The 25,989-nt window shown below is 40.6% G+C and overlaps 1 protein-coding gene and 3 non-coding genes across 8 annotated transcripts; 3 read left to right on the top strand and 1 right to left on the bottom strand.

Annotated features, from left to right (window-relative positions):
- Positions 1–779: 779 nt before the first annotated feature.
- Positions 780–25,989, bottom strand: LOC108032673 (apoptosis-resistant E3 ubiquitin protein ligase 1). 5 transcript variants are annotated; one of them, XM_017106641.3, is made up of 10 exons: positions 24,075–24,157; positions 15,900–16,250; positions 4,587–5,029; positions 4,017–4,529; positions 3,719–3,917; positions 3,526–3,662; positions 2,745–3,470; positions 2,350–2,676; positions 1,962–2,224; positions 780–1,880 (listed from the first exon to the last, which is right to left on the bottom strand). In XM_017106641.3, exons 2-10 carry the CDS (start codon positions 15,973–15,975, stop codon positions 1,778–1,780), a joined length of 2,787 nt encoding a protein of 928 aa, XP_016962130.1. In that variant the 5' UTR covers positions 15,976–16,250; positions 24,075–24,157; the 3' UTR covers positions 780–1,777. The 5 variants fall into 5 exon arrangements, with proteins under 5 accessions (XP_016962130.1, XP_016962125.1, XP_016962127.1 ...); XM_017106636.3 differs by lacking the exons at positions 15,900–16,250; positions 24,075–24,157 and adding an exon at positions 25,537–25,989; XM_017106638.3 differs by lacking the exons at positions 15,900–16,250; positions 24,075–24,157 and adding an exon at positions 25,537–25,989 and having other exon boundaries at positions 2,745–3,452.
- On the top strand, positions 22,470–22,541 carry Trnaq-cug (transfer RNA glutamine (anticodon CUG)). Its single transcript has one exon. It is a non-coding gene; the product is annotated as a tRNA-Gln (tRNA).
- Trnaq-cug (transfer RNA glutamine (anticodon CUG)) lies at positions 24,876–24,947 on the top strand. Its single transcript has one exon. It is a non-coding gene; the product is annotated as a tRNA-Gln (tRNA).
- Positions 25,115–25,186, top strand: Trnaq-cug (transfer RNA glutamine (anticodon CUG)). Its single transcript has one exon. It is a non-coding gene; the product is annotated as a tRNA-Gln (tRNA).

Below are 25,989 nucleotides of genomic sequence, written 5' to 3'. Positions count from 1 at the left end.
TAAATTAACATTCTCGAAATAATATTACTCAGAAATCGTTCTCTACCTTTAGCCTTCGTTTAACCTTGGGGTCGAAGACTTTTCTTTTCTGACTTTCTTCTGGTTCTTGCCCTTCACTTTCATCTCTGCCTCCCCAAAGATATTACCCAACAGCCCACGAAGATGCTGCTTGTGACCCTGCCCGGAGAGATTCGGTTTTGGGCGCGCGTGCCCCTCTAGAAAGTGACAGTTTCGGTGCACACTTCTAGGCAAAGTCCACTTTCTCCTTCGACCGCACTCGGCCCTTCCGTGCGATCCATACTCTAATTAGTTGCTAATAATTGTTTAAATGCCAATGCACACACATTGGGGCACACTTGACGGGACGAGCACGCGTGTGGACGGCTAGAAATTGTTGATTGGCCACCTAGTAATTTGTCACTCACGCTCCTCCCAACTCTCACTGGGCGACCACATTATGTATCTGGTCATCAAAGACCCCAAACCGATGTACAGCCAACAGAAGTTACGCTGTTCATCGGCACTTTTGTGGTTGCGTAACCCTCCTTGAGTTCATTGGCTCTCCTCGAAGTCGAGTTTCTGCAGGTGACCTCCGGGGACCTTGTAAAGAAAGTTGTACAACGCTGATGGCACCGGTTTCTAGATAGGTAAATTAAAGCAGGTGCAATTTATCACTAAGATAATTGGTAAATTATATAAGTGAAAAACATGAGCAATTTTTTTAAATAAATTACTTTAAGCAGGTCTCCCAATGTTAATTTTAAAAATAAAAACCAGCATTTCCGTTCTAAACAGTAGAGTTTTATTATTTCAACCATTTGAACCAACCTTCCGCAAACCCATTGATATATAAGCTTTTTAGAGTTCCCTCAACAACTACAATTCCATTACATTTACTAAATTTTAAATTGTATGACACCTTTGATTTTTGCTTTGCGATTTAACAACATTTAAAAACTACGATTCAACATTTGCTTCCACATATTGCTTATAGGAGAGCACAGCGAGGGAGAAGGATTTGGGATTGTATTCGAGTTCGAGTTCGAGTTGTGCCACAATTTGGCCATATATTTCGTTTTCAACTAGAAGAAATGCATATAAACATTGCTCTCTGTGAATGTTTTGACATTCTAACGTTTACAATTAAATTTAAGTACAGTATGCTACAAAAACTTGTTGGTTTTCCTAAGGGTTTTTCTTTACACAGCGCAACTAACAATTAACTAGAGTAGTTTTTTGGTTTTATTGGTTGCTTAAGTAAGTAGGATATGTATGTTCTGTGTAGCATTTTTGGTGTCGCTGACAAGATTTTTATGTTTATCAGCGACATTAAAAATGCGGACCGGAACACACATATCCTACCTAATTACCTAAATTGCTTTACCGATAGGTAGTTTAAAAGTTTTCAATTACGCTTAGGTTGCATTAGTCTATAATACAATTATCACATTCCTTTTGATGATGATATATACTCGGTTTTAATTTGCATCTTTACTCGATTACTATACCTACACTCGCTACGCCGGCTAATCCGTGATTATTATTGCTTAGGGGTCTCTCCCGCCGAGGGATAGGAGTAATAATATCTCTAGCCAGGGACTGAATTTAATTGCAAGTTATCACTAGGCTGGCTTACGGACTAGGTCACTTAGTTGCTAGGCTTGACATTTAAAGCGCACAAAAAGGAACACAGTAGCGTAGCAGACGAAAATCGCGGGCTATGGCCCCGCCCTCCTCCAATATCCATTATCCTATATCATATATCCTAAGTATGTATCTAGACCATGCCGAATCCCTCGCTGCCCTCGCTGATGGCCAGAAGCAGCGACTTCTCAAACTGCTCGTAGCTCTCGTAGTCCGGCAGACACAGCTGGTTGAAGCTGTAATCGAAAAAGTTTCGTTTTTAGCGAGGGGTAAGATTAAAAGCAAATAATTTTCCATTGGGAAAAACCTCCACCCACCAGGTGTGCGCCGTTGGCAAGTTGCCAAAGGTCGGGGCCGCCGTTATCTGGAACTGGGGATTCAGCTCCTGGAATCCCCCCGGCGGCAGCTGGGAGCATCCCGTGGTGAACTGCAGCAGCCGGGCCATTTCCGTCTGGCTGAAGTTGCTCACGCCGGCCCAAAACCAAGCCAAAACCCGGCGAAACTCCGCCGAATTGCCGTTGGCGATGTGGTGCGACTTGAAGTCACTGATGGAATATTCCCCAGTTCCGCACATTAGCAGCTGCAGAAGGGAAAGTATTTGTTTAGGGGGTAACTTTTAATTAACTTCAATTAAATTGCTAGCCAAAAATCAAATGATATAATAGCAGGTATTTGCATTTGTCTTATATCAACATTCCCACTCACCTCCAGTTCGTTCTCATCGAAAATGCTGAGAAGATTATCGGGTATGATGGAGTTCAGACCCTTCAGGAAACTGTCCACCTCATCCTTGACACTGTTGCACAGACGCTGCTGGGCCAAGGAGTCCAGGTACTGGTTCTTGGTGGCATTCGTAACCCGAGTCTTGGACCCGTTGGGAATCAGTTCGATGGTCTTGCTCAGCTGTCCACTGCTGGCATCGTACATCTCCTCCACGAAGTACAGCTCCAAAGTGTCCGTGGCATCCAGATCAGTGTCCAGGATGTACTTGATCTTGGACAGGTAGAGGTCGGGGTCATCTTGCTCGAAGTACTGGGAAATTAAAAAGAGGGAAACCAATTTAATACAATATATTTATAAATTTTCCTTTTATCACCCACCTTATAGTGCACTCTTAGTCCAATGAGTTGTGCCAAAAAGGAGCGACTGAATCTGGCCCTGACCAGCTGGCGATAGCTTCCTCCCAGAGCGCTCTCGAACAGACACTTGCCCACCATCTTGCCGGCGAACTCAAAGTGCTTTAACTTCAGATGGGCAGGCCGCGTGGGATTCGGATGGACCAGAGCCTGATGCTTGTCGTGGAAGGTGCAGAAGAGTCCTCCGCGGGCATCGAAGAGGGAGCTGCAGACCAGCTCGAACCATTCCCTCCTCAGGCCACCCCAGTCGATGCCCTGTTCGCCCTGGAAGGTGACCTCGAAGTTGCCACACCAATCGGACACCGAGAATCCCTTCACCGCCTTCATGCTGCTCTCCAGGATCTTCTCCCGCTGCACCTTCAGGGCCATCTTCTCGTGATAATAGCTGGCGTGGAACTTGCGCACCTCGTGGTAGAAGAAATCCTGCTTATCCTTGAAAGTCTCTGATCCGCCAATGTTCTTCAGCAGGAAGTGTGTAAAGGTGGCAGCGATGATATTCCGATCCTTGGAGGCCAACTCGATCTTGGGCTGGGCTCCGTCGTCGATGATAAAGACAGGGCCATGCAGCTGGGACACCAACTGGGGCAGGAAGTGGAATTTGGTCGAAGGACATAGCCGGAAGGTGGCAATCCTCTTGGGGATGAACTTGAGGATCATCTCCTTGATGGTCACCTGGAATATTAACGAGTTCTGAGCCCTCACATTTCACCCAATACCACATGGTGTTCGAGAGTTGTCCACTCACCTGTTTGGGTCCCACATAGCAGAGCACCTTCCTCGGCTTGTTCTTGGAGACTCCAAAGATGCTCAGCAGTTTCGCCTCATAGCAGATGTTGTGCTTCCGCGAGGCTATGTTCTTGTGCACCAAGGTGGTGTCGCTGCCTAAAAAGGGGTCCGAAATTAATATATATTTTTAAAAGATTTTAGAGAACACTTACTGCTCAGCACTATGATGTCAAAGTCACCATTGGGCAACTGCTGATCCCGATAGCTGATCACGGCCCTCAGACAAGTGGGCTCTGGGAAGAGAGCCGTCACTGAGACCCGGGAGTTGACCCTGTCATAGGCGAAGACAATCGCATGCTGCAGCTTCTCTACCGGAACGCCATGCAGGTCGTAGATTGCCACTTGGTAGCCCTAGAAATATAAGAAGAAGATACAGTAGGGTTAAGATAAAAATAAAGTTCCTGTCAAGGAATCAAGTTCCTGTCAAGGAAGTTTATTTTATTCCCTCACCTGCAGAGCCTCATCCGATTGGTTCTGATCGAACAGGCACGAGTTTCCGAACTCATCCCTGGGTTCGATGTGCATCAGAGTGGGTGCTCCTGCACAGCAAATAACCGTGCTGGCTGGCCGAATGAACCTCGATCGCCTGGCATCGATGGCTCCCGGCAGAAAGGATCGCAGGAAGGGCGATCCGGCAATGTGACTGGCTCCAATGAGCACGGAAATCTTGTACTGACCCGCAGTTCGGACCGTGAACTTGACCTTGGCGATGTTGGCGTTGTTGGGATCGGTGGAGGAGCCCAGTTCGCTGATGGTGACCACCTTGCGAGTGCCCTCGGTGACCTCGACGAAGAACTGGTCCGTATCACAGATGGGATAGGGCTGGCCGTTGCGCTGGAAGAAGCGCACCACGAAGCACATGGTGCCGCCCACGCTGGCGGGATCCTTCCAGTCCCACTGAACCTTGCAGTTGGCGGGCAGCAGATACTTTCCGGTGACGTACTGCAGCAGGGAGTGACGGGCCTGGAGGGGAAGGTTAATAACTAATCATGCTTAGATGCAAATCTTTCAAATGCCTACCTCTGGGGCCAGGGAGGGCTGCGTCATGGCAGCCAGGGTGACGAGGCCGGCAACTGAGACGGATACGACCAGCATACCACCCCATGTCCAAGCGTCCTGGTGCTGGCTGCTCTTGACCACCGTCGACCAGAGCTGCGCCTTTAGGGCGTCCAATTGGGCCTTGGAGGTGGGCAGGTTCTGTCGCGCCCCCGACCACAGCTGCCAGTCCTTGCCGAGGATCTTGCTGGCCCGCGAGTCCTCCAGCCAGTAGACGTCCTCCAGCGAGGCAACCTCCACGGCCAGCAATCTTTGGTAGTGGTGCTGCAGTCTATGATCCCTCAACCACTCGCGAAGGATCAGCTTCTGCTGCAGATGCAATGCGGCCCTCTGCAGACGCTGCTCGTCCAATGGCGGCAGCTCCGGCAGACGCTCGGGATCGCCACAGCTCGACAAGGAGGAGATTCCTGAAATGATGGACAAATATTTTGTGGTTAATACAGAATTTAATTAATGCAGCTAAAATATGAAGTTTAAATGTAATAATATTTTTTAAGAATTTATACTTTTATCTTAATATACCCAAAGACAAGGTTGGATTTCCGAAGGTTACATTTACTTAATTAAATTATAATCATCTTTACTTATTTAATCTTCAGAGATAAGTAGTCACCAATCACACTGCTTATTATCGCATCTAATAAATTGGAAAATTGGGATTTCTTTAGACGTAATTTATGTACATATCAAGATAGTTTTCCAACCGAGTAAATCAGCGAGAAAAAAATATGGCGGCGCCTGTTAAATGGGAAACAACTTTTTTGGTAATTGAGTTTAATGGTTAAAGTTTGGGCAACTTTGCCGTCATGTCAACTGTTTGCCAATGTCATCATCAACGTCGAGGCTCTCCATCCGTCAGAATAAGTTCGGGCTCAACGACTTCCGATGGCGTCTAGAATAACAGGCCAACTAATTTGGCCAGGCGACTACGTCAATGCCGCAATTCCCTCCTCTTTTTCTGCCCCCCAACAAACTTCCAATCAATTACATTTCAATTTTTTATGACTTAAGCCAATGCCAAACCGAAAATAGCCAGAGAAAACGACACTTAATGCGTTGTTTGTCGCTTATCGCTGCCTGTAATCGAAAACAAGGGGTTCCCCACTATCGCACAACGTTCCCTGCCTAACCCCCAATTTTGGGTTCCTTGAAAGCTTAACCCTGTAGTTGCCGACTCAACTCGGCGAACCACTTTCATTTGCCATTATTGTATTTCAGTTGGTGCTGTAACTCTGACTTTTCACCATGTAAAAAGTTAAGTGGGTGACAAAGACAAAGAAGGAGAAGGAGAACTCCGAGGAGGCATGAATAATGGGAGGACGGAAAGCGCAGTGGGTGAATTTAATATGCTAAGTAACTTTCAGGAAAAACAAGTGCAACTGCCCCGGAGCAATAGGAAATTATAGTTAAAATATTCATGAAAAAACTTGAAGCCATTTTCAGCGATAAAATTCTAGGGAAACAAGTTTAATGAGGAGTTTCCAGAAGGTAAATCTTAATAATCATACAAATTGACCTTTCCATAATTTATAAATAAGTGTTCGCATAAATACATTGAAATTTTTCAAACCGGAAGATAGGAAACACATTAATAAAGGTAATATATTATTTGGTAAAAACGGAATTAATGGCATGGTCAAAGGAAATGAAAAGACATAAATAAGAGTACATTTTGTGGTAATTCCAAGAGATAGCTATGCCAAAAGACTGTAATGAATTTATGGGAAAAATGGGAAATAAAAAATAGAAGGACCTCTGCCGATGGTAAACCCAAATTAACCCCTGGAAAAGTCAGACATCCCGGCTAGTTAACCTCGGTGAAGTGCACTTAAGCCCGGTTCCCCCAACGCACCACAAATCCAGCTAAGCCAGAGGCGAAAACCCATCTTAGTTTCGTCCAGGGACCGCAGCAAAACGACGAAAAAAAACTGGAGACCATGCTAAACCGCAAAACGAGTAACGTGCAAACGAAACCCAGACCAATTGTGGTTTTCAGGGGGCGGAAAAGCCCCTCTTAAACCACCACACCGCGCGGCAAAAAAGTACAAATAATAGAATATTTGTGGAGGAGGTCGATGGTAGGCAAAGTTTGCGTGCCTGACATTCGAAAACGAATTCATTTCGTTACCAATTTCTTTCGTACTTCCAACCCGCAATCCCCAGAATTCCTAACTTGTTCATATTTCGCGCGAAACGAACAACTTCCGTTTGATTGGGCCAAGGCGATAGGAATACGTATATTTTCGAAGGCAGAAAAATGCCTGAAAAGTCCAAAGTGCCAACAATGAGAAGTTACTTTCCATGGAACTCTCAGTTTGTCCTTCCCCACCACCGCCCTGTCCTAATCCCTGGTTGTTTGTATAATTAAAGTATTTCCACTGCATATTTAATGGCGCTGCACCAAACGACCTTTGGCCCGATGGCTGAACAGGAATTACTAATCGTTTTTAATTAAGGGCCAACGACAGGGTGAAAATGGGGGGGGGGGGGGTCGGTGAAAAAGGGGGAAAAGCTGGAAAAGTCACAAAAGTGGCGAGCTGACAAACAAAAGCCGAGGAGGAAGGACGCTAAATGAAAATGCCTTCTGAAGGTTAAAGCGCGACGTGCAAGGATGATGAGGATGATGATGATATAGACGATGGGAATGGGCATGGAAATGGGAGCGGGCATGATGATGATGATGATAAATGTCAAGTGAAAGCTTCGAGGGGCGCAGGGCAGCAATGACTGATGAGGCCGACTTTTGACAGTTGAAGCTGAAACGCTGGGGGAAGGCAGGTAAATAAATGCCCCGAGTGACTTCGAGCACTCAAAAGGGACAAAATAGAGACGAGGATAATTCCCTTAGCAAAACTTACTTAATGACTTCGAAATAAAAGTAATTAAAAGAGCTTAGAAAGGGATATAATTCTATAAATGCCAAGAAATTCAATTTAGTGTGCCTCGGCCTAAGCTTCAACTGGAATATTCACACTTAAGTATTATCAATTCAGTCGATTGTTTTCATTATATTTTGGGTAAGCCCAAGGAATTAATAAATTATAAATAAGCCTATTTCCATACCAAATCAATTACTTATGACACACGGACAACTAGGCGTATGCTTGATGTCTTTTTGCCGTCTTGCCTGCTGATGGTTATCCATAATTAATCGAGTTTATGGGGCGGAATAATTTCATTTCCAGCTTGTACACAAAATGTCAGCAATGGAGTGACAAAATATTTTTGTGTACACTATTGAGTACAAAATAATTGTTGTCATGATGGGAGGAAATCAATGCTCAATTTTCAAGTAGGGAGTATATTAAGAAATTGCTTAAGTATGGAAGGCAAACATTTTCTTTAAGTCAAAAGGTATGTTTTACTTCAAATAAAAAACCCCAAGCTCAATTCTTACCCATGGCTTCACCGAAACACAATTTAACTTCGCAAGTGGGAAAACTCTTGCCACTCGTCGACCTTATCACCCCTCCAACCTTGATGTTGTTCACTATCATGGATATATCATAGGTGTCGTGGGAAAATCCCTTATAGGTAACATAGCTACGGATCAGTATCAAATCCGGCCTCAGAGCGGCATCCTCGGGTGTGCATTGCATCTGACCCATATGGCAACCGGAAATGTTACTTTTCTTCTGTTAATTTTGACAAAGAACTCTAAAAAGACCTGCTGAATTTCGAATTGTGCCTGTATTAATGGGGATTTCAGCAGTCCTTTTGTTCGCTCATTAGCACAAGGATGGCTGAATGGTAGAATGGCAAAGGCGAAAGCAAAGCCCCGCCAAAGTGCTGGGCAAATGTTTGCAGAACGAGCCAACTTGGCCTATTAGCCAAGGGCTGCTTTAGGCCAGGAAATTTAATGTCCCCAGCTTACAGTACAGTGCCAAATGGATAAAGCGATCTCCTTTAAAAGCGAATTTATTAATTAAAGTTAAAGTAAGTTTCTTAAGAAGTTTTGCTAAGGCTAATTTAGGGAAACCTAGATTTATGATTTAAGTTTATAACAACACAGCAATAAAGATCACTATATATATTTTAAAATATTCAATGACTTCTTAAAGTATCTAAGTACTCTGAACTTATCAATCTTTTTAAAGTGGCTTCTTGAAACACTCGTAAATAAGTTTAAGTTCCCCTCTCATGTTACAAAGAATGTAATGTTTTCCGTTCCTCTTAAAATTGATTTTACAATTTCGAAACGTGCTGTTGTTGCACAATGGCAGCTTTTTTAAGGGGGATGCATGGAATGATTTTGCTGTTTATTGTTTGCTTTTCACTGTCTGCCCTCGCTTTTCCTCCGCTTTTCTCCTGGAAATTCCTGTTTTCCCCCGCATTTTCTCTCTTTTTTTGTGCTTCTGCTCCATTGTTATCCCTGCATTGTTGTGCCCTTTGCTTTATCCTTTTTTATCGATTGTTCTCTGACGATGGAGCCTGCAGAAATTACAATTTGAATGACATTCGATCGCATAGGGGTACAGGGGGTTTCAGGGGGGTCTGAACGGGCGGAGGGGACGATTAAGGTTGCCACAACAAAAGCCGCAATATTTTCCTTAACCCCCTTTGCTCCTTTTGTGTTTGTTTACCAAAGTGAAAAATGATAAAATTGCCAGCTTCATCTTCCACCGAGGACATCCTGTGTGGGTTCCCGTGTCTCCCCGTTGCCCGCTTTTATTCTTCTTTCGTTCTGAGTGCACTTTAAAGTATTCATATAATCTTGAAATATGAAATACAATATTTTAAAGGAATTTTGAATAAATTAACACATTTTAATAAAAATCAAAAATTATTCTTATATCAGACTTTAAGTCTTGTCAAATTTAAAAATGCAAAATAATTCTTAAACTTTTTTATATTTATATTTCAGTTTTTTTTTTTTGCAATTATAAACTTTTAGTTTTGATTCAGAAATGGTTTCCATTTTATTTTTTTACTAAGAACTTCGGAAGAAATATGTGCTGAGTGCAGCTTAAAGTTTTACTCGGAAAATACTCAACCAGCCACCGAGCAACCGGGCGAGTGAACAATGTCCGCTGGCTGCACTCGACAGCTGCAACAAATTCATCCACAAATATTTCATCTGCTTACAATAATTTATGTTGCCTGTCTGCAGCAGACAAGCCCAGCAAGGAAACAACTGGCGGAAGCGAAAAACGTGGGTGCGAGGGATACGAGTATTTGCATATTTAATTTAAAATAAAGCGCACGCTTCGCTTTGCAGCAAGAACACTCATCCACCCATGTCCCCATATATATGTGTACTACATATATAAATGAGTAAGGAAACTCGTACGAATGCAGGAGCACTCACCCTGGGCTTGCCACACTTGCCTCAAGTGGCGGCATAAATTCAAATGCCACTTTGGCAACAGTCTCGGCAAATTACGTATACGCAATGTAGGCACACAAACGAAAACAGTCATCTCTCTCACTTTTTGTATATCCCTCTCTTTCACTAGGTTTTTCTCCGTGTTGGCTCCCAAGTGTCCTTACGGCAAGCTGTGCTCGCCTCTCCCCCCTTTATGGGGATTCCCCTTCCGCGGGATTCCTGCAGCCTCCATCTCACCTCCCCGCTGGCTGCTTTCAATATAAATTTCGCAATTTTGGCAGAATCTGTAGTCAAAATACTTGTATATGCTCCACAAATGCAGTTAGATAAATATAGTTGATAAATATAATCATGAGAAAGATCTAGATTTGTTTAACCTTTTCTTGATTATTTGAAATTCCCATGTTTACAATTACCATAAATAAGGATTTAAATATTATTATATTTTATTATTATAATATGAATTATACATTATATTATATTTAATTTTAATTTATCTAAAAGACCCTCGCTGCTATAGCTCTTAAACCTATTTAAGCTTATAGTTCTAACTCTAAGATAGCATTAAATAAAATCAAATAAAAGTGCTAAAAATAAGTGCTAAATGTAAATATAAAGCCAAAAATATATTTATTCTATTTAAATTTCAAGTTTTGATAGCCTTTAGGCAATGGGCAAACACCTAGGGCAAACCCCATAAAATCTGTCCCAAATCTGGCTTGTATCTCTAAATGTATCCCCGCCTAGACAATACCCAACTTTCTCCTGCCAGAGAACAATTTCATTTATTTGGAAAAACATTTGGGCAAACACACACAGAAATCTGCCGAGCCTTGGCCTCCGGGGAGAGATGGCTTCGGAGAGACAAGTCAGGATAAGAGGACAGGCCCGGAGAAAGTGACAGCGGAAGTGCAGGAATAGAAGCCATCATCACCTAGTTCCCCTGCCCTTTTTGGGCCCGCCCTAAGGTGCAGTTTACCTAAGCCTGGACAGACAAAATGAGCCTTGCAATAAAATTTTTAAACACTCACATTTGAGGGCAGGCATTGGGAAAAACGGCACAGGTGAGGGGCGAAAGGTGTTGCCTTGGCAATTGCCTGCAAATGATGCCACAGCCGAGAATTTCAGACTGTAGATGACTGCCTCGTTGGCAGGCGACAAGAAAAAAACCAGGCAGGAAAAGGCAAGGAAAAGCTGAGAGGGCAGGGGGAAAACTATCAGGTGGAAGGGGGAAAATTGTTACACAGTAACAAGATTTTACATTTCTTGTTTAAAGATTTTAGGTTAATTCAATAAGTCTTAAAGAAATCGTTTCTCAAAACACAATTTCCCTTTACTTTTATTTTAATAAAAAATTAACAAATAATTGGATATTAGGAAATAGATTTATACTAAATATGTCGTCTAATAACAAGTTAGTAGCAAAAATGCGGTTGAGCTTAAGATTGCTTTTTTTAATATTATATTGGGGTTTTCAAAGTAGTTTTTGAACTCTAAATTATTATCCAAAGAAGCAACCCTAGTTCAAAGTAGTTATTACTTTCTTCTGTTTAAAAATTTTTTCTTAGTGCTCTTTAAAAGCCGTAAAGGATAAAGCCAGACATCTTGCCTCACCTTGCACCTCTGACTTGCAGCTTCCTTTGGCCATCGGTGAAGCCACCTCAGCTGTTGCACCTGTCTGCATAGCTCACCTTTGTCTCCTTTTCCGCCACCCCCACCCCACCCCTTTTCGTTCGTCTCTTTCCCTTTTTTGGCTGCTTTACATTTTTGCGGCAAGGATGCAAACTTGTATCCTTTGCATGCGGGCAGCCCGCACAAGCCGCATGGCACAACTTTGAAGGCAAACAGATGTTCGTCCCTCACTTGCATCTGGGGGTACGGCAGTCCCCAACCCCAGAAACCCCTCTAACCACAACCCCTTTTGGCACCCCCTCATCAAGACGGTGTGACATTAAATGTCGCTTAATTTGAGTGCCCCTTGGCAGCAGCAGCTGTTGCCAATGGAGGTGGAAGGGGCCAGGATCCTGGCAACATTTGGCACTGCGGGTGCTTTGGCTGCATTAAAAAACCACAAATGCAGAGGAAAAGTGGACAAATCATCAGCGAGGAGAGCATTATTCACACTCAGGAATGACAGGGAAAAGTGAAATAAATTCTTGAAATTTTCCAGACAAGAATTGCGATTGCATTTTTGCAATTTATCGATTTCGAATTAAGTGAGCGCTTTACCAAGGAGAGCAAAACGTTTTTCGGAATGGAAATGCCATTTTCGATAGTAATTAAAATTCGATTTCGTGAAAATAAATTTAAAGAGAAACCAATTATTGGTTGGCCATAAATATTCTATAGCAGAGTGATGAAAATAAATGGAATTTTTCTATTATAACAAATTTAGTTTCACTTTTGTTATTGGGTGTTGATGAGTTGAATTTACAAAATTGTTAGCCTAAATAAGTTGCCTTTTGAAATGTAGTTAAATACTTTCAAACTTATCTAGTCCTCGACAAATTCACTGTCATATCTCTTCACATTAAATCAGAATTTCATGACATAATTTCAGGCACACTCGAATAAAATGCAAATTCAAATGCAATTCGATTGGTGAATTAAAAGTCATTGCAGCTCTGGTTGTCAACGCAAATTTATGCGATAAATATGCATTTGCCCAGTTGTTATGTAAACAACTGCAGGCGAACACCCACGGAAAAACCCTTAACCTACTTCCGTTTCGGCAGACAGACAGCCGAGCAGGACGGCATAAATTCCATTATTTATTCATTAATTTAAGGCCCAACCAGGCCTGAACTTAATCAAAAGTTGCTCGCCCCTCCACCCACATACCATAATCGTAGTTTCCATAGTTTCGTTATTTGATTTTTGGTCTGTTTCGGGCAATTTAATTAAGCACCCCGTCTTTTTGTTTCTAGCTGGCAGGCGGAAAACTGCATTTTCCCGCGACCTTATACGTGAAAATCCACAAAAAGCAATTTGCAACTTTAATGCTAACACACTGGCTCACACACACACACACACACACACAGATTAACAGGATGCGCGGGGGTGGAAAATCCCATCGACACGCCCACTGAAAAGCAGTGAAAAATCCACTGACATGAGCCTGCAACTTTTACCTCTGCTCCTCGATTTTTTTCGGATTATTTTTTGCTTTGGCTGCATCTAACTGGGTAAAGGGAAGCCAAATTGGGTTAAAACCATAATGCCAAAGTATTAATGTTGCACTTAGTGGACGAGGGGGTTTTCCGGGGCTGAAACCGCAAAGTGAACCGGTTTAGAAGAGCGTTACCTGTATACATATATATATAAACCTGTGTATATATGGCAGAACACATTTGCCAACTGCCATCAGCACGGACTGCAGCGAGCTGCAATGGAGAGCCTTTCTCTGGGGCCCCGGCAATTAATGGCCCGAAAGGTAAAACACAGGAGGGTTGGCAATCGGAAGCGCCAAGTGCAGGTGTTGGCCATGCAAATACCCTTGAGGATGGTATATTTGTTAAATGAAAACACTATTGATGGGGGTAGGTATGAGCCAAGAAATAACAGCTTATCTTTATGATTTCGTATAGTTATTTTAGATTTAAAATAGTTTTAACTCTTATTTATAATTTATTTGTTATAGAAAATATTTCTTAATCAACATATGTTAATATTTCATATTATTTTACATAAGAAACTCCATCCATTTCCAAATCTTCATTTACTATGTTAAAACCCAGTATTTTGGATTACCAATAATTTCAACTTTTAGTTTGTTACTTGCTTTGTTGAATAAAATTCATGTAAAGTTACCTATGATAGAAACGCTTTCTTTAATATTTCATTATTTGTTAAAGGAAAATAACTGGCGTTTTATGGTTAAGCAGTTTTATAATACTTTGCTTTCCATTTTTCCAGGAGTATCTATAAGACCCCCTAATACAGACACGAAACTAAGCCAAGTCAGATTTTATTCATGAATTCCAGTGGGGTCTAAAGGTTTCCCCGTGTGGAAGCCAAGCACCTGCTCGCAATTGTTAAGCCCTGCACGAGGGTATGGAAATTCGGAAAACGCAGGTTGAACATGGAATATTTACTTGCCTACGCTCGCACACATGCATACATTAGCAGGATATCGCCCTCTCGCTTTCTCGGCCTCATCGGCCCTCTCTTTCGCGCACTGGCAACATGAAAATTCGCATAAACAAATTTACACGAACGAAGCTGCAACACTTTGGCATTTGCCAATTGGAGTTTTGGGTTTGTATTCCAGTGCGTGTGTGTGTGAGGCTATCACTGCAGGTGTGTGCGTGTGTATCTGTGTGCACTCGCTGAAGGTCCTGCGTGGGATTGGTTTATGCGGGAGATAATTTACTCATTGCCCATATTTCACATCAAAAGTTTTTAAGGTGAGCGGAATTTGTGCTAATAAATCAGAGGGGCTCAGGATATAAATTCACTTTGGAATATCTAAATGCTTGCCTGGGTATGGATTATAAAAACAAAACTAAATTTATCGTTTAATTGCAAATAATCCTTCCATACGAATTTCTGGAATTATTAAATGACAAAGTATTTAGCAGTTAAATATATTCAGCAACACATACCCAACTGTCTATCAATTGTATATATATTTAATCTCTCAGCTGTTTTGTTTTGTTTTTTAATTTAGTACTTCAACCATTTTAGTTCAGTTTAAAAGCTGCGTTAAAAAAGTCAAATCAGCTTAAACACACAACAGTAAAGCATGATTTTCCAGCTTTTCAACCCGCAATGACACACTTTGACACCGCTTTATTGCAGGAAAGGAAAATATTGGAACTGCATTAATGCAATCATTCCTTGTCAGTCGATAAAATGGAATTAAAAAACGCCAATTAATCCTATCAGTCGCCAGGCATCAGGCTGAAAGCCGTCATTAATGAGGATTCAAGGCTTATCCGTTGGCCACAATGCTGCCTCGCTTTTATAGTATTTTTTTCGATTTAAATTCGTTGCTTACATTATTGATTTTAAAACTATAATCAGTAGGACTTTTAATTCCTTAAATTTCTTTGATGACCTGCAATTGGCTTCGAGTTTTCCTTGGCCAAACACTGCAGATGTTGCATCATTTGGCTTGCTCTTTGCCATTTCAATTTGCCTGTCTATAACTGCGGCCAGACTTAGGCCTTTTCCCACCCCGAAAACCGCTTACACATTACGTGCATAAGAGCACTTTGCTGGCCATTTGCGTTTTGCATTTTGGACTGGCTTTCAGGAGGTCTAAAGGGGGTTATGTCACTGGCATGCAAGCGATATCGGGCCAAGCCACGAATGGGAAAAAACCAGCTGGAACCGCACTTGACTTTTGTTTTAATTAGGCGTAGGAAAAACAAACCCGATTGCACATGTGGCTCAAAGCGAAGGTTGAGCTGGTTATTTACCAGGCTCACAAAGAAAAATATTACTAAGATTATAATATAAAGGAATCTATCTAACTAAGATTATCAATGAAATTGTTTTTAAGTGAATGAAAATGAATTTATCTACAAATAATACCTTCTTTTGAGAAAAATTTACCAAGAAGGTTTATTATTATAATTAACAACTATTTAAAATACTATGTATCCTGCTTTTGGGAGATACATTTAATCGTTAACAATCCGGTGGGCTGGGACCATTTATCAATTTTATTGTTGAATTTACCCTTGTTAAAAAAATTTTTATTTTATATTTAATGTTTTAATTTAGTCACATTCTTATTTGTTTAAAAATGTGTTTGCTATTCGAGAGCTTTATTTCCTGTGCACCGTTTGCTCTGCCTGGGGGAAGCGGAAACGGAAGCACTTGAGAGTGAGCGCCATATTGCGCATACGCCGCATTAGCCAACGTCAAATAAAGAAACCTAATTTGAATTTGATGCACCTGGCACAGGCGGCTCAAGCCATCCCACTTTGTAACACCCAACTCACCTGAGGACGAGGACTGCGAGTGGCGCATTGTGGTGGCCATGGCAATGGAATTTATTTCCGATTCGGGCGACCACATTGTGATCTCACTTCCTTTTGCACTCAACGCTGCAATTAATTCACCTTTTTGGATATTTCTGGTTGGTTCGCAACTTAATGGCTAAGTCATGTTGGCCACGGCCTTTTTCGATTTTTTGCTACGGCTGCTTTTGTTTTTTTTTGTTATTTCGTAAATTTTAATTTATTAAAAAAGTTTCGCCCGGAAAGTTTTGACATATTTCATGCATAGCTGCGGATTACTAACGACCGCCGGCAGCTGACGGAGGCGGGGGCGTGGCCCGTGCTAACAAAACTCTATACACAGATATACACACTTTAAAAGTTCGAAAAAAGTTTTATTGAAAAAAAATACAAAATCACTCAACACAAAAAGAGGAACGCAAATTGTAAGGAACAAGTTGAAAATTTATAATGGAATGGAATGAATAGCCCAATTCTTTTTGCATGGGAAACTAAAGAATTAAAGTTGGCAGAAGCGAAATTAGGCAATACACTTCGGCACAAAACTGCAAGGTTATAAGAGTAAAGGTACAGAAAATTGTTTAAATATGATATATTATATGTGAAATGATTTAAGTATTTGAGTGTTTTAAAAATCAGGAAGCACAAAAGTTAATTTTTCTTATTGTAGTTCATCCCTATTTAAATATTTTTATTTCCCAAATCCCACTTATTTTCCTTTTACGAATCGCACTGTAAGCTTCATTATAGTTTTTACGAGTTTCCTTTCTCGTTTTTCCTCTTTTCCGCATTTTCCCCTCTAATTTTGCAGTAATTTTCGCTCTTTGTCTGCCAAGAAAATATATGAAACTTGCCAAAAGCTTAAATCAAAATGAAAGTTTATTCTCTATTTCCCCTGCCCAGTTGCCTCCTCTAATCCAGAGCCTCATGACCGCCATTAGCTGGCAGGAAAAGCCCGCCCCTCTTCTACCACCCGCAGTCTTAATTTTAAACACATTTTCAAGTGGCAAGTGCCAAATGACAGTGGCAGCGAAACAACAACACCATCGATCTACATCCTTGGGTAAAAGGGGGAAAAGTGGGTGAAAAGCGAGGCAAAACTAGGAGCGTTTGATGGCATTGTAAACACTCAACCTCCCCGAAGACCCCTTGGTCTGCCTCAAATTGCTGTCATTAAATTGAAAGTGCAAGGAGCAACAAAGACAGGGACACGGAAAGAAATTAATAAATAAATAATTATTTGTTTATGGTAAAAAAATCCCATCTAATCGAAAATTATTGCTTTCCTTCTAAGACTGTACCCTTAAAAATGGAGTAGTTTCTATTATCCAAAAACTTTCAGATACACTAAGCTAAGATAGGAATTTCGCTGTTTTTTCAGTGGATCAGAGACAAAAGCTCCTTGCTGTTGACCTGGCAAGGACAACTATTCCAGATCTAGTATACATATCCCTCGAATCCACCCAAGTTAGCTCAGCACATTGCGTGTGCTGTTCTCCTTATTTTCTCCTTTTTTTTATATAGCTACGCGATGTTTATTTACACAGCTGAGACTCAATTACAGTCAAGTGTGTGAGACGTGAGGGGAGAAAGTGGAGAAAATGGAGAAAGGGGGCTGGGGCTCTCTCTAAAGAGAAATTGCTGAGAACAGCTCAATAAAAACTACAAACGATTTGCGCGTGCCATCTCGACAGGGATAATAAACAAGCAAGTTTGCAGTCGACAGGACAAAAACAGATAAGATGGTCAAACTTTCAGGAAAATAAATTGAATTCAAAAGATAAGTGTTTCAAATGTTCTCAATAAATTATCAGAAACTTAAATGGCTTCGGAAATACTTCGTTTATTCACCTATCTATCTTCCTATCTATTTATCTATTGACGTATATATATATCTATCTATCCATCCACGTTTATATCTATCTATCTATCCACCCACGTATATATCTATCCATATATCTTTTCATTAGTCTATCTATTTATATCTCTATTTATCTATCTATCTATCTTTCTATCCATCCATAAGTCTTTCTATATACTTCTCTATCTATCTATCGTCTATCTTTTTGTTTATGTACTTATCTTTCAATCTATCTATCTTTTTATCTATCTTACTTTAATAAACCTTATATTTATAAAATTTTACGAAAATGTGTCAGATTATAGGGGAATTCTTGGAGTCCTTCACTTGAATACCCCTAAAACCGGGAAGACTTCATTTTGATTGTTCTTTAAAGTATCTTCAACTATCTCCCATCTGAGTCCCGGCTATCTTTGCTATAATCCCTTTTCCCATTTCCAGCGGGCAATCAAATCCTGTCGATGGCTGCCACATCGATGTGCAGAAGTCACCCATCTTGATTCGTGGGCCCGAAAGGAAAAACCCCTGACCAAGCATGGACAGCACCAATATTTATTGATGGCACTCTCGACATTGACAGTGGGGCAAAAACGTGAGCGGGAATTATGCGGCATCCCCCTTTTGGCCCACAGAAGTCAATAATTTCGTAACGGCAACCGAAGGCAGCTTCTCCGATGACGATGAGGACGATGATGATCATCGTGGGAAAGGTGGCCATTGATGGCGCCATTTTTGTTCTTGTTGGCGAAAGTGTGTGTGTGAAAGTGCTGCTCCTGTGTGCGAGATGTCTGGTAATGCGAGCTGACAAAACTTTCTCTGTGTGTCTGGCATTTGTTTGTCTGCGTTCGTGTGTGTTTACTGTCGGAATTTGTAATGAAAGTGAGCTGTTCATTTGCTTTGGGGTCATCAAATGGCCCGCACACTGCCAAAAAATATTGATTCTATACTATAAAATATGCAATGTTGTTAGATACAATCCAATATCATTTGATCGGTGATATAATAATATATATTTTAAATTACAAATCAGAATATACAACCACTTTACAAAGTCTTAAAAGATAATGATTAATAATCGCTATAGCTCCTAATATTCACTTTTTGTTTGTTCAAAAAAAAAAAACAGAAAATCTGTACAAAATTTAAAATTGATTCACATATTTCCCTACTAAGTATTAGTTTTTTTGAAACTGATTTAAAGTTCAATAATTAGATTTTCCCTAGTGCATGTCCAATCTGCCCTTCATTTACCATTTCCCCTTCCTTTTTCCGCCTTTTGCCTTGCGTGTAAAGTAAATGTTGGCTCACGCCATATTTTGTTGTTTTACGAGTTGGCCAACAAAAAACAAAGCAAGTAAAAAATAGACGAGGCAAGCAACAAAAAAGGACAAGTCAGGCCTATGCTAACCATAACTTGTCATAAGTCTGGGGGGTTCTTGGGCTCTCCAGGTCGAAGATATGAGTGGAGCCAAATATAGGCATGATACTGAAACTTTTATGACTACAAATTTCTTTAGTGCAAAGCCGGGTCGAAATGCGTACTTTATGTTAATGCCCAGTGCAGGGTGAAAAGGGGATGGGGCTTTTCGGAGGGGTCTAAGGAATGAGTTGAGGGAAAGTCGCAGATGGAGAAGGACTCAGGCAGCGCGGTGAAATGCGACGAGACTGAGAGACTGCGGCAAAGTTACCACGGATATATGGGGTATATTAAGCAAATATATAAGACACTGAAAGATCCAAACAAAACTGTATTTTTATTTTAAACAGAAGTTATAATTAAACGTATCTAAATGAAAGAAAAATATTTTCATTGGTAGTGCCTAAAAGTAGGCCTCACAAATTTGAAACAAAAAAGAAATTAACCCTTTTTAAACAAATTTTAGCCCAATAAAGCCAAAGTGTTCTTGTCTTGATTCAATTTTAAAAGCTATCTTCTATTTGTAATCGTAATTTTGTCCAGGGTATCACCAAATAAGATATCCCCTTTCCACCACCCATAAAGTCAGTTTTAAACTGTTTTCCATTTCCTTTGGCTTGCTCACTTTTTGTAACTTTCTGCCGCTGTTATGCAAGTTGAAAATAATCTTTTGCGTTGAAATGCGCAAATGTTTTTTTGCTTTCCCCACACGCTTTGTTTGTTCATTCAAGGACGCAACAAAAGCAACGAACAATATGATAATTTGGCCAAGAAGGAGACGACTGGGGCCGAAACGAGATGTTGGGAAACTTGGCTGCTGCATTATAATAATTGTGGCTGACAAATGCGACAAAAACAAAAGCTGCGACGAGGATATGCCACAAAATGCTGTCGAGGGCCATGGCAATAATGATAACTAACCGCAGAAGAGCGCCGCCAGCGCTGAGGAGACGCATAATAGATAGGTACAGTGTAAATTCGATATAAAGAATGCCTTCTTCCAAAATCCATAACTTTGTTAATTATATCCCGATTTCAAAGGTTGATATCTCTATGGTATTGTGGAGGCATTCTCTATTATTCTGCATTTAAATATTTATTTTTTTGAATGGTCGAAATTTTAGCCCTCTTTCATGTTCGAATTTTCCGTAATTCCCATGGATTTCATATGGGACCCAAAAACTGATCTTCCAAACTCCATAACTTTGTTAATTGGATCCCGATTTCAGAGGTTGATATCTCTATGAATTTGTGGAGACATTCTCTATTATTCTGCATTTAAATATTTCTTTTTTAGAATGGTCGAAATTTTACCCCTCTTTCATGTTCGAATTTTCCGTAATTCCCATGGATCTCAGTATGGGACCCCAAAACTGAACTTCCAAAATCCATAACTTTGTTAATTATATCCCGATTTCAGAGGTTGATATCTCTATGGTATTGTGAAGGCATTCTCTATTATTCTGCATTTAAATATTTCTTTTTTAGAATGGTCGAAATTTTAGCCCTCTTTCATGTTCGAATTTTCCGTAATTCCCATGGATTTCATATGGGACCCAAAACTGAACTTCCAAAATCCATAACTTTGTTAATTATATCCCGAATTCAAAGGTTGATATCTCTATGGTATTGTGGAGGCATTCTCTATTATCCTGCATTTAAATATTTCTTTTTTAGAATGGTCGAAATTTTAGCCCTCTTTCATGTTCGAATTTTCCGTAATTCCCATGGATCTCAGTATGGGACCCCAAAACTGAACTTCCAAAATCCATAACTTTGTTAATTATATCCCGATTTCAAAGGTTGATATCTCTATGGTATTGTGAAGGCATTCTCTATTATTCTGCATTTAAATATTTCTTTTTTAGAATGGTCGAAATTTTACCCCTTTTTCATGGAAGGAAGCGCAGCCTATACAAGTTAAATAATTTTGGTAAGTCCTTGGAAACCAGCTGAAACTAAAACTACTACGGATTCGGGACTAAGCATACTTTAAAGCTAAACTTTCTATAAAATTAAGCTATATGGCTGTCCAAAAAAATCTGATAAAAAAATATTTTCTATTCTTACTAAATTTAAAGTTGAAGTTCCAATAAAGATAAGCAACATTTTTAGAATTTAAAAGTAATTCCAAGTTCATTCAATATATTGATGGTCGTCGTTGTATTAACATTTTTGTGGATTACAAGTTGATTATTTTTTAAAATTATTGTAATTATTGTTATATAAGCGAAATTAAATTAAAACAAATAAGTTGGTTATTATAATAAAACCTACTATTGTTACTCAGTTATATCCAAGCAATCCCGAATGGATCGCGATAATAAAGGACAAAATAGGAAAGTTTTTCTTATGGAGGTTTCACTGTAGATAGTGTGTGTGCGAGAGGGATGGCACCAGAAAAGAGGCGGGTTTCCGCCCTGACATCTTTGGCCTACATAACAAAAACAGTTGCAACTGTTACAGCACCCAGCGAAAGAGACAGCGAGATACAGCGAAAGGGTGTGTTAGAGGGCGAGAGGACGACAGAGGCAGGGAGAGGAGAAAGTGAAAAGAAAGTGAGTGTGAGCGAGAGGGAGGGACCCACAATGAGGCCTCTTGTTATTTGCACATGTGTAGCCCTTGTCGTTTTTGTCTGCCTTACGAGGTTTGTTGCTTTCTTGGTGTTTTTGTTGCTGCTCTTGCTGTTTTGGTTTTTATTTTTTTTATTTTTTGTCTTCCGTCTCCTGGCACTTGTGTCATTTTTAACTGCTTGCGAGTCTCCGCAGGCTCTCAGTTGGGGTATAAAAACCTTTTAATTTGCCCAGCCGCATGCTCCAGACTACCATACAACCCACCCTCCGCCCACGAATCCCCTTCTCCCGACAAAACAAGCGCAATTTCCTTTTAATTTCCTTGCAGGCCGGAATAAAACAAAAAAGAAAAGGAAACCCAAAAACGGTTTTCGGACCCGCAAACGAAGAAATGGAAATATTCTTGTTTGCTTTCTCTGCCTCCGACGGACATTGGTCAATGTTTACCAAACAATTATTTCCTCCTTTTGTCGCACAAACTAAATGCTTCCGAATCTCCACTTTCTTGCCTCTTCCTTCCGGCTTTTCCCCCTTCGATTGGGCAACCAATTTTCATTTCATGGAAATATGCAAATGTTTGCTTTACAGCGATTTAATCTTTTATTTTTGCCTATCTCAGCTCGATCCACTTTCTTTGGCGGTGGTTTTTATTTTCGGCAGCGGAAATTGAAGTGAGCGATTTTGCGGCGGTCGATCAGCGCGGTTCCATGGTGTAATGGTTAGCACTCAGGACTCTGAATCCTGCGATCCGAGTTCAAATCTCGGTGGAACCTGAGAAAGTTTCCTTTTTTTTTGATGCTTCTCAGAAATATATTCGCCTCTGGTTAATCTATTTTTTAGTTTAAACAGATAACGTAATCGACTAATTATAGCACCTTGGCACTCACATAGTATTTTAAAGATGTATTTTGTTAAATTCTCTAAAAATTCCACAGCCATTATGTAAGAACAGGTTCGACAACTTAGGCCTGGGCTGACCCCAAGCATTAATACATACATACATTATACAAATCATTCCCCAAATGCCACTTTATGCATAATTGACCGCACAAGACCCTTTTTCCTCTCGTGCCGTTAACTCATTAATTAATATGCAGGTCAAAAGTAAATGCGATTTAAAGGTTAAGCGCGTGTGTAGAGGAAAATTGAGAGGGGAAATGGTGGAAAATGGAAGGTGCGACAGCCAGAGTGCGAGTGGACATGGGCATGGTCAAGTGCGTGAAGAGGAGAATCTGCAGGGACGAGTGCCATCAACATTAATTGGCAATTAATTCTTAATGAGCAAGGCGATCTGGACGACCCAAACCAAAACCCACTACTTTAACATACAATGACAGTTAAAGCATTAAAGAAAACATAACTAAAAATTAAAAAAAAAAATAAAAAAAAAATAAAGAAAAAATAAAAACCTAAACAAAAATTTAGTTGATGTGGGATGGCACAAGTATATAAAATGATATGACAAGAGATTTATAGAATTGGTATAAATGGTATGTTTAAAAAATTTGTTTTTTTCTTTCTTGGTAGTATAAATTTTTCATTAAAAAATACACAAACATTTTCTAAAAGTTGGAAAAGTAAATATTAAATAATTCAAATATAATGTCTTATCGAAACTAAACATTTAATAGTATTAAATAAAGCCAATTTAAGGTATAATTCTTGTTTAAATATTTGTTTCACAATTGTTTTCGCCTTTATTGCGAAACATTTCGCTGTGCACACACAGTGAGCAAACTGAAGATGAGTCAGTCGGTTTATTTAGATAGGATAATGGACCACACGAGCCGAAAACACAACGGAGCCAGGTCCTCATGGAGGTTGGAGGCCTATAAAATAGCTGCGCACTGAAGTGTGACGAAGCAGGGGGGTTAATTCGCCCCCCGTTCACACCAACAATAAAAAATTAATATGCCAAAATGTGGAAAATTGTACGGCGCGAAATTTGCCTTCTGCCCGCATTAATTCGGCTCCCAGCCCAGTGCGTATTAGCGAAGATTAGCCATGGATCATTAGCTTCGAGTGGGTGCCTCAGTGGTGTGGATTTCAAACAAAAACACGTGCTGCCCTATGTAGGTTAGGGCTCCTTTCCGTGGCTGTATTGTCCTCGTTGTCACGAAATGTTTGGACAACTTTTGCGTGGAAAAAGGAAAAGTAATGTGAAATATGAGCCAGAACTGAACGCGATGTAACACAACAAATCATAACTTTTGGCGTTTTTCGGCCATTTATATTAGGCTTGTTATTGGTTTTATCTGTTTCTGCTTTGTGATTTTTTTTTGTGTTATTTGTTTTTGCTGTTGTACCAAAGAAAAACGGGGGAAAAACGCGGCGGTTTCCCAGGCGTTTGGAAATGTGAAACCAGCGCGCCTCAAAGTAAAACCAAAACTGAGCATTTAAGGACATTTACGATTGATTTTATACCGAAAGCCAGACTCCGAAAGGAAAACCGAAGCCGAGTGACACAGAAAACGCTCGTGTCCTGCGAAAGGAGCCGAGACTTAACGAGCACCAGATTCGGACTAAGGAGCTTTCGCTGCATCCTGAGCTGCTCCTTTCAATCCCACACCCAAGCCAAATCCAGCAGGTTGTTTTTTGTTTGCGCGCTTTGTCACAATTACATTATCATTAGGCACGGCACCATGTGCTCAATTAGCTTATATCATTTTTAAGAAACATTCGGTATATAACACTTTTTTCCCTAATTGCCTTTTGAACCTGGAGCTTAGCTAATAAAATGCAAATTTAAACAAGCAAGCAAAAGTTAATTTATAAATACAAAATTTCACTATAATAACGATAAAAGATATTCCGAAAACCAACGTTAGGTAGAGCACTGATGTGTTTTTGACGTTGGGTTACAAGGGGTTAAACCATTCCAACGCCTCGAGTTCAAAGACACGTTAATCAAGTTTTTTCAGCCATAGCAACGGCATTGTGTTCTATTATCTTTTGGCATTCTGCCAATCAACAAAAGGCAATAACAACTCCAACACACCTATAAAAAGATGGGAATTTCTGTAAGCTACTTTCTCTTCGACGATCTTCGTGCGTTGAGTTGGGCACATTCATTGCAAAACTGCCACTTGGCTGTCGTCACTCATAGAGGTTCTATGGTGTAATGGTTAGCACTCAGGACTCTGAATCCTGCGATCCGAGTTCAAATCTCGGTAGAACCTGGACTACAGATTTTTTTGTTTTCTTTTTTTTTTCATAAAGCGCTATTCATTTTTTTTAATCATTTCTTTAAGACCAATATTGTTAGTAATCAAATAATATATTGAATTATGTCTGCTGGTTGGGACCACTATTTTTAGATCTGTTTGGAAAAGCAGAAGATCAGCGCGGTTCCATGGTGTAATGGTTAGCACTCAGGACTCTGAATCCTGCGATCCGAGTTCAAATCTCGGTGGAACCTGATGGAAATAACTTTTTTTTTTAATTTTAAGAAAATAACATAATGTTAAAACATTTTTAAGAAGTGGGTTTTAGTTCGTTGTATGTGATACCCATGACAGAAAATACAAAGTTTTAATCGTGGCACGTGTGTAAAAAGCTTTTTAAAGCTCAAATCGTCAACAAAGTACCGAAAGTTTCAGCGGGCGGGAAGGAAAGGGATGGGTAGAGAGCCGACCCCACCAGCAAATACAACAAATTAAAAATATAAACAAAAGCCAGAGGCAACGCTCTCAAACCTACGATAAGACCCCATGCAATGGCCCCCTCTGACAGCCTGTGTGGCAACATCATCTTTACCTAAGGACTCACCTTTGTCGCGGAATAGCTGCTTATAGGACGACAGGCTCTCCGAATCCAGCCATTCGTCGACGGAGGGGAGGGGCGGGGCGGCGTGGGAGGCGGTGGGATGCGAGGACCAAATCAATAGCACTATCTTGACCAGCGAAACGGTGAACATCAAACTCAACACCACGGCGATCAGGACCTTTAGCGAGCGCCTCAACATAATCTCGAGAGTCCCGATGAAATGCGCAACTGTCTCTTTCTAGCCCAGGGTCCAGAGTTTTTATTTTGGCGCTACGAACGAAAGGAAAACCAACCGAGCAAAGTAAGCACTATCCATGGCCACACGCGGTAAACAAGGCGAGCATAATATCGGGAGTACTAAGTTAAACTAGTTTTGAATGGTTTATGCAGAAAAAAAGCTCAAAGTGCAAAATGCAGCGAGAGCAAAAATAAATGCAATGCGTTGCTTCTTCTTCG

This window comes from Drosophila biarmipes, chromosome 2L (genome assembly GCF_025231255.1).
Source record: "Drosophila biarmipes strain raj3 chromosome 2L, RU_DBia_V1.1, whole genome shotgun sequence".
NCBI classification, from domain to species: domain Eukaryota; kingdom Metazoa; phylum Arthropoda; class Insecta; order Diptera; family Drosophilidae; genus Drosophila; species Drosophila biarmipes.
The sequence above is the reverse complement of the archived record's forward strand: the minus strand, read 5'-3'. Positions and strand labels throughout refer to the sequence as shown.